The sequence below is a fragment of the Mastigoproctus giganteus genome, chromosome 1 (genome assembly GCF_048544385.1).
Source record: "Mastigoproctus giganteus isolate SK-2022 chromosome 1, ASM4854438v1, whole genome shotgun sequence".
Classification (NCBI taxonomy): Eukaryota; Metazoa; Arthropoda; class Arachnida; order Uropygi; family Thelyphonidae; genus Mastigoproctus; species Mastigoproctus giganteus.
In genome coordinates, this window is record NC_143575.1 from 45,693,549 (window position 1) to 45,703,105 (window position 9,557).

Below are 9,557 nucleotides of genomic sequence, written 5' to 3' on the forward strand. Positions count from 1 at the left end.
ACCTCACCTGTCCACTTGTGGCGGCCGTTTGTCAGAATGTAGTTAGTTTGCAATTACTGCTTGTGCATTCCACTTGATTTTTTAAATTTATTTATATAATGAGTAATGAAGATTTTTTTCTGTGCCTTTCTTTTAGCTCAAGTACTAATTTATTAAAAAAAATCTGTATAATTTGCACACTTTTTGACGTACACAAGATAACTCGAGATAGCCCAAATGGGTTAATTACTCCCATGTATTTTCTACGAAAAAATTAAGAAAAAACACAAAAAACTATACAATGAGTATTTGCATGATGCATACTTTTAATCTGTAAAATAAAAAAAGTCGATCTGTTACGGCACATTTTCCGGAAAAAAATGTTCTGGAAAGGTGTTAAAAACTAAATAGCCATGCTCTTCTAAATATTAATTATAATGTAACATTTTGTGCCAAGTTTATCTTGTACAAGACTTAACCATACTGTTTTCAGCGCATCAGGTGAAGAAGAAACATTTAAAAAATTAATTAAAATTTAATGTCATTCATTGAATTATGATAATCACTCACCTTTATTTTTGAGTGAAATAGCAGAGACTTACAACTGTAATTACAGCAATAAACTGTGCACTCTCACTGCTACTTACACTTTTGAAACAGCAGCTCCTGGGTTTTGAATGCATAAATATCCATGTTTCATCTCTACAAATAACTGCACCAGGATTTTGAGATAAAAGATTGTGTTATATGTCATGGATATATTTTTTCCTGGAAACTACTATATCTGCACATTCAGTTAAAACTGATTACACTAGCCAACAAAAAAATATTTTTTGTCATACCTCTGCAATGAAAATATATCATTCTGGGGGAAATAAATGCACTGATTCCAAAAATCACCATAAAAAGTCTCTATCACTTCTACATCAAAAGATGTACCAATGTTTAATGTTAAGATAAAGGGATATATATGTATAATTCAAGTTTGTAATACAAGTGTAAAAATATATAAGTTCTCTATAACTCATTTAACTTCGGAAAAATTATAAATCATAGTGAAATAGTTATATTTCAATAATATATAATCGGCATATCTGTAATTGTCCTTAAAAACGTTTACTACTAAGGGATTTTCTCTTGTATTCCTGCTTACTCTCCCTCACAAGGAACCAGCAGTAATCACCCATCGTTGTAGGATCCCAGCGACCTTGGTACTGCTTTTCTGTCGTGGAAATATCTTGATGAAACTGCTCTTTTCGTTCATCACCCACATTTCAGGGAAAAATTCGAGATGGTAATGAAGAAAATGAATTTTCAACGACATTTGACCACCCATATTTTTGTAGCACTCGAGTAAATTAGACACCAGCATTTCATGATTTTCTTCTTTCCTGTTACCCAAAAAACCATGTACTGCCACCTTAAATGATCACCAAGCTGCCAATTCAACCTTCTTTAACTGGAGTTCAAACACATCATCTTTCTGAGTTTCCGAATTTGAGGTCCTATGAAAATTTCTTCCTTAAGTTTGGCATATGTTAAATTAGGAAATACACTTCTGAAGTATGCAAATCTGTTACCTTCTTTATCTAGTCCCTTCGTGAAATTTTTCATCAATCCAAGTTTGATGTGCAGGGGTGAAAGAAGAACCTTGTTTGGTTGCACTAAAGGAATATATTTTACATTACATTGTTCTAGTATGAACTAGTCCCACGTGTCCCAATGTTACACAACATAATGTTCTTCTTTCACACGGCTGTTCCAGAAATACAGAAAACAACAATATTTTGTGAACCCCCCCCCCACAAACCAATAACTTTAAGATCACTGCATATGTTCCAACCATAATCCTGGTATTTTATAGCATGTAGAACCACCTTAGACATGCTTTCATGATTTTATTTAAGTCCAACTGAATGAAACATGGGAACTGATGGAAATTCAGGTATTGCCATTATGAAGCAAAACTGCTTTTAAACTTAATTTTGAGGCATCCGTGAATAAACACCATTCATCTGACTTATGCATGAAACTAGTTCTTTCAGAAGTCCAATAATGTCTTTGCAGCAACACATATTGTCCTCCATAGCAAAATATTTCGAAACACTGAAATCTTTGTTCCTGCCAAGTATATTCCACTGCTGTAACCTAGAACCTAATGGTTCAGCTTGTTCTTTCAGCAAATTTAAGTCTCGGACAAAATCATTCAGCTCATCTTGTTTGATTAAATGTACCTCGCTACCTGAACTTACTGGCTGATAGTCAACATCTTGTAAAGTGGAGGCTTCCTGGGAATTCTCAACTTGGACCTGATCACTATCATCTTCCCCACTACTGTTTGGAGGATAGATTTACAACCCTGAGAACGTGTCATGATCAGTTAATACTTGGAAAACTTTGGCACAGCCTACAAAAACCGCCAAAACCTCTAAGTGTGCTCTCCAAATTGTTCATTGTTGCTTCGGAATTTGAACCTAAGAACCATAGGTAGACGTCTGATTATGTTTATCACAAGAAAATCAAGGCTAAAATTGATTGCTAAAATTAAGGGAATTAGCTTATATCTGTTAAACTAAATCAGTATGTCATACATCACTGGCTAGATTATGCGAAATTGGCATATTTAGGTAAAACATAACTCCCTCTATATTTAGTTATAGCTCAGACTTCAGTTATAGCTCGGACACAGCATGGTTTTGTTAAGGGGAAGTCTTGTCGGACCAGTTTGAATGGATACTATGATGTAGTCATAAAGGAACTGGATGCAGGTAATAACTTTGATATCATATATTTGGATCTTAGAAAGGCTTTTGATACTATTACACATGGAAGACTGCTGCACAAATTGGAACAGTGTGGCATTGGAGGCAAAATGCTGCTATGGATAAATGGACACTGCTCTTCGTGGACTAATGTTATTAGTGGAGTCCCTCGGGGTTCAGTGTTGGGTCTATTGTTGTTTTCTGTATTTATAAACAATATTGATGATGGTATATCAGGCTTAGTTATTATTATTATTAGCCATATAGTAGTGCAAGGAAGCCTGAGGCTTATGCTACACCAGCCAAAAAAAATTTCTGGGTCACCCTGAGAGAGAGAGAGAGAGAGTAGAAGGGAATCACCAAGAAAAAGAAGAATGATGATATCCAGCTCAGGACCCTGGGTGTGCCAAACCCATACTCACTAGATGTGAGCCCCTCAGGGGTAATGTCCAACTTTGCAGATGATACGAAGGTTGGCAGGGTTGTTAAGGACACTAATGACAGTACGCTGCTGCAACAGGATCTAGAAAAGTTGAGCAGATGGGCTGAGAGGTGGCAAATAAAGTTTAACATTGACAAATGTAACGTACTACATATGGGAAACAGCAACCCCAGAGCAACGTATCAACTCTCTGGTGCTACACTGACAGTGGTAGAGAATGAAAAGGACCTGGGGGTAATTGTGCAGGCAGATATAAAGTTTTCTGAGTAGTGCAGATGGTCTGCAAGAGTAGCTCATGGTGTCTTGTCAATGATATATAGGAATTTTTCTAGCAGGGATAAGGAGGTGATTATCCTCTTGTATGAGGCAATGGTCAGACCACACCTTAAGTACTGTATACAGGTCTGAAGGCCTCATTTTAAGAAGGATGTAGAGCTGTTGGAATGAATGCTGCATAAGCTCATACAGTTGCTTTCTTGCATCACATGCCACTACTACTATTACTATTACTAATGAGTACAGAGAAGAGCAACAAGAGTAGTGAATGGAACGAAGGGTTTGAGCATGCTCGATGCTGATGGGATTCTTCCACTTGCTCAGAATAATCACCTGAGAGGGCATAAATTCAAATTGAGGAAAGACAGTTGTAGGATAGATATGCCGAAGTTTGCATTTAGCCAGTGGGTAGTTGATTGGTAGAACAGACCTCCATCTTTTGTTGTGGAAGTTGATAGCCTAAATAAATTTGCCCATCATTTTCGCGATTTCTAAAGAAAAGAAAAATTCCGACATCCCTGACATAAATAACGAAACAAAATTTGTCCTTTTGCGGTGTGACAGTACACAACAATTGATGCGACGCGCTAAATCAAACTAAACATTTGGTCTTGATGTGTCCCAGTTAATCTGCTCCAGGTAAATAAATTGAGAGTCTGCTGTACTTTATTATTACCATATTTAATGTTGATAATGTCTTACTGTGTGTTTAATTTATCAATTAAACTTTATTATATGTATGTACAAGAAAATTGCATTATATATGGGGTCAGCAGGTGTTTGCTTATATCCGCGGTTCAGCCATCTACATTAGGTCTTGGAACATGTTCCCTGCGGATACACGGGTCTTACTGTATCTTGATTCCTTTAGCAAGGAACATAATATTTATTTATACATTATTATTTTTTTTAATCTAAGTGATTTCACTGTTGTCCAGAGGTGTTAGAATAAGGAACTGCAGTTATCATAAAAAAAAGGGCTGAGACTGGAAAACTGACTATGAAATCATTCCTTAGCAGATTAATCTGTTTATAACATACTTCTAGTCTCATAATGAAGCATTAATTTTAGAACTGTAAGCAGCTGATCAAAATGCATTACACATTACAATAATGTAATTAAATGCATAATCATAATCAAGTTTAAAATTCTAACCAACAAGATTGGTGTTGTTTCCAGGAAGAAAAATTGAAAGAATACAGAAGAGAAAAGAGGAAAGAAAGAAAAAGAAAGGCCCAAGAAACGTTTGATTATGGTGTCGATCCTGAAATGGCAGCTGTTATGGGTTTTTCTGTGTTTGGATCTGCAAAGAAATGAGTTATTGTATATTAATGTGTATTGTGTTTGTTAATATTGGGAAGAAAATCAAGTTCATATCTGGGACAGAATAGAATGTAATACAAATTATGTGCTATATAAATTTAGTGCTAATAAACTTCAGACTGTTGAAGTTGTATTGCATATATATAGTGCTAAAGCATAAGTACATATTATAATTCTTATTGACTTCACAGTAAATCCAAAGCAGGTAGTAACTAGCATGACTGCAATGCCTCTCCTGTCAATTTTAAAAGGGTTTCAGGTGCTTTCCCTATAACTGTAGGACAACAGAAAAACATCATTCAGAGAAATCATACAGCATGATTGATTTATTAAGAAACAATATCCCCAAACTGGAAAATTACAAGGCTATGAGTTTTAAAAAAAAGTAATAAGAAAAGGCCTGTTACAGGATGGCTTGCATGGCTGTTAGAATGATTGCATTGCACCAGCATGCAGCAAAAGCCAGCATTTTCTCCTGTCCATAACTTGTTGCCCTTTCAGTTTTTCTTAATTTTTAATCCTGCCACTCGATTTAAAACCTGTGGTTTTATGGTGGACTGTTTTTCTGCTATTTTTCATAGTTTCGGGAATAACCAATGAAACCCCTTAAATTGATTTCACAGCACAGAAATCATGACAGTTTAGCTGTCCACACTGCACTGAGGTTATTGTGACAGGCTATACATATAATAACCCTGTCACTATCTGTTTTCAAGATATTTACCTGGATGTGGACTTCAATTTCCACCCTATAACTTCGTAAAATGGCGCCATGTTTTCATATTGAATGAAATGTCAATATCTATATAATTAAATCACCTGTAATAACCTTCTACTTATGAATTTTACATATGTAGTATCAAATATATCAAAATAAAAAAAGAAGTTGTATATATAAGAAGTCTTTTTCTGTACAAAAATATGCCATTAACTACACAAGGACAATCCTCACAATCTTAGAGGAATTAAAAGAAGCATTAAATATTCCATTTGATGATATCATATGGTACCAGATAGCAAAATATATTTTCAAGCAATTTGAAATTAAACTTCGAATAACTGTCCTAGCATCCAATTTATTATCATTACTTTGCTTATTAAAATATGTATTTATTTTACTTTAATGTGCAAGTTAGTGCATTTGCATTATTTCTGTACATAGCCAACTACATAAGTAGTTATAAATTGGTGTCATTAAGTATTGGTGTCATTATGAATACCTTCACAATGAGTTGCCATTGTATTGCACTACCTCAAATAAGTAACGTTTCACCACAGGAGAAGACTATTGTTACTTATTCTCAGTGGACACCATCACCCATACGGCACCGTTTCAGAGCTTATTGGTTCCTCATCAGTGGGTGGGCAGGTACCCTGGTGTTGCAATGATGACAACCCAGTTGCGAAGTATAAATCCACAATATGAGAGATGCCTGATGGTGTGGAGTAATTTAGATTACGGTATAGTTTAGGACTAAAGCCTAATTACCAATTATAACTACTTATGTAGTTGGCTATGTACAGAAATAATGCAAATGCACTAACTTGTACATTAGTTAAACTATTTACGTAACCTGAGGCTTTAGCCCTAAACTATACCATAGTTACTTAATGCAAGTTCTTTCCTCCTCCTCCTTTGTCCCACCCATTGTTTCACTGTTTTTAATAAAATGCCTACTCAGAGCACTATAGTTTATTGTATAGAAGTACTATTTATACAAACTTTTTTTGAATTTTAGTTACATGTATATATTATTACTCATAACACAAATATTTTATGTGTATGCATTTACAGACGATATGGATAACAAAACTTGGACCAGTGTCCCACATAAACACGTGCACCTAACAAGTCTTTATGGCTTCCGGTGTGTCAGGGATTTTAGGATGGATTCTAAACATACTTGCTGACTGACAACCCCAATATATTCTCCTGTCAAGAAACCATCCAGCCATGTCGTATTTCAAGTTTGACGCAAGGAAAATGGAAAATGCAAAGCTTTCCACAACAGTGCTAAGTCCATCCCCAGCTTAAGGCTTGGAATATGATGCTTGAATGAGCCACCTAAAATGAAAGAAATGCTGCATAATTTCCATAGCAGCATTGTTGTTTCACCACTGTGTTGAAATATTGTGTAATATTTTCTGCAGCAGTTTATGATTTGTGCATTTTACTACAAGCAGAGTATTAGGTTTTAAAAATCTGGCAAGGATTAAGACTTGTTATTGCTGGTCAAGAAGTTCTACTGACTGTTAAACGTGAAGCACTTGAGTTTATTAATTGGATGTTAATTGTAAAAATATGTGGGTTCAATTAAAACACTTTAAACATGTGAGCTTTCACAGCCAGGTAGAGAAGTGGATAGACGTACGTATTTTTTGACCAATATTTTGATAGGAGAGTGCTGTGATCCCTGCTTTATGGCAACACACACATTACAAAGCCAGTTCAGTTCATCCCTTGCATGAAAAGATATACCGAGAGGAATTCAATCATCCTGCATATGGTAAAGTTTAACTATTTCTGGAGTTTACACAAAAAATCAAGTTTTTAATGTGTGGGTTCTGAGGAATATGATAGTAGCTACTTCCTCTAATCATATAGGAAGTAGTGGCTATTGCTAGCCACTCTATTTTCAGTGATATGGCAAATATATTTTGTAAAAATAAGTGAAACAGTCCCAGAGTATGTTTGACACTAGCAAAAGTTGATGACATTGTTAGAGAAGCTAAAATATTTTGAAGGCACAAAAGGTGATACTGCATACACATTAGTACTAATGATATTAAGAGTAGGAAATCTGAAGATATTCTTACTGTACAGGGCAGTGTTAAGAAAAAGTTGTAAATTAGAATTAAACTTGAAAGTGTCTGCCACCAACAAATTAACTTCACACATCTTTTGCTTCCATACAATCAACCGTTTAACAGAATTCAAGGAATCTTTAAGTAAAGTTTCAATAGTGCTGCTGGCCAAGATATCATTCATTACATTATGCTAAAACAGTTGCTTGAAGAGGACTTATGTATTCTACTGATTTTATATAATCAAATCTCTGAAAATGTTTATCCTCTTTCCTGGCACTGTTCTTTCATTCTTGCCCTACTAAAACCCGGCAAAAATCCTTGATTCAAAATTATAGACCAATATTTCTTACAAGCTGTGTGGGAAAAATTTTTGTGAGATTGGTTCATGTGAGGCTTACATGGATCTTAGAATCTCAGAGAATCTTTTATCACATCAGTTTGGCTTTTGAAAGAACAGATTCACTCTCAATGTACTCATCAAAGCTGAATCCAGTATTTGCAATGTCTTCGTCAGGAAACAACATCTAGTCATGGACAACTTAGATATTGAAAAGGCATTTAACACTACCTGGAAACATGGTATTATTATTGACCTTTTCCATCTAGGGCTAAGGGCATCTGAATCATCTCTGTGAGATAATTCAGAATTTTCTTTGCCTGCAGTCCTTTCAGATCTGTTATCAAAACATACTATTTACATCCCATATTAGGTGCCTCCATAGCCAGGTGGGAAGGAGCAGCAGTGTGTAGCACACGCTTCTTGATTAGACCGGGGTTCGAGCTCGTCACCACCAAATACAGAGGATGTGGAAAGGTCAGGGAATGACCACCGCATATTCCCGAAGCAATATGGCCTTAGTTGCTAATGCTCCTAAAAACCAAATAACAACAACAACATCCCATATTCAGGAAGAACAAGTACCACAGATATCTATACTTAGCACAACCTTATTTGCAGTTCAAGTCAATGACATGACTCAAGACATCCCAAAACCATTGAAGCCTACATGTATGTGGATGATTTTACCATCTCTTGCCAGTCACAAAGCATGAAAATCATCAAATGTTAACTCCAACTTGCCATAAACAAAATTGAATCCTGAACCCCATGCAATGGATCAACTAGCAGAACAGAAATCTACCACCACTCACTTTTGTAAGTAATGTGCTCTCCACAATCCTGAATTACAGCTAAATGATAGCCCTACCACTAATTAATAGCATCAGATTTGGGCCTGATATTAGTAAGCAAGGTAAATTTCCAAGTGCTTATTACTCATCTGTGAACTATTTGTCTAAAACAATTGAACATACTTTGGTCAGTTTCATCTATGTCATGGGGAGCTGATCAGTTCACCTTTACAAGTCTAATCCGTTCGTGTTTAGATTATGGTTCTCTGGTACATGACTGCTAGGAGAAGCATATTATTATGGCTCAATAAGGTGATCCTTGAAAATGTTTTCCAAGACCATCTTAAGAAATAAGGTTTGCTGAAGTAGGGTAGGATCCAATGGCTGGTCATTTTGTCGCAAGAGTCTTTCCTTTGGGGTATGGTGATATCCTGCAGTTCCTTTCTCGGGTTGGGAACAAGTTTCCCTCTCTGATCCAGGAACCATCCGCTTACGGTTTTTCTGCCTTGTTGGGGGGGGGGCGCCCTCCATCTGGTTGACAGTGACAGTGTCTTCATTCTGACACTAGGTCGGGGGTTCCTCATTTTTGTCATATTTCCCCTCCATTTTGACATAATCCGGATAGCTCGGTTTATCGGGAACAAGAATGCTAGGCTCGGTAAGGTTGTTTGGAATGAGGCAAATAATGCCAACTACAAATCCATGGCTTAATTAGGAGGATCACAATGAGTTCTGCAAGTTTGGGCTATCCCCCCTCTGTCACTTGGGGGAGAGCCGAGTATAAAAATTCCCATAAGAAAATGGGGGTTACTTTCTTAGGGAGGTTGTGATGGCG

At 36.2% G+C, this 9,557-nt stretch overlaps 1 protein-coding gene across 1 annotated transcript in view; it reads left to right on the forward strand.

Annotated features, from left to right (window-relative positions):
- LOC150090758 (zinc finger matrin-type protein 2) overlaps nucleotides 1–5,610 on the forward strand; it is a 67,630-nt gene extending 62,020 nt beyond the window's left edge. The window contains exon 6 of the mRNA XM_090379946.1: nucleotides 4,640–5,610. Within this exon, the coding sequence (XP_090236072.1) occupies nucleotides 4,640–4,777 (138 nt within the window). The 3' untranslated portion in view covers nucleotides 4,778–5,610. The remainder of the gene's footprint in view (nucleotides 1–4,639) is intronic.
- Nucleotides 5,611–9,557: the final 3,947 nt, after the last annotated feature.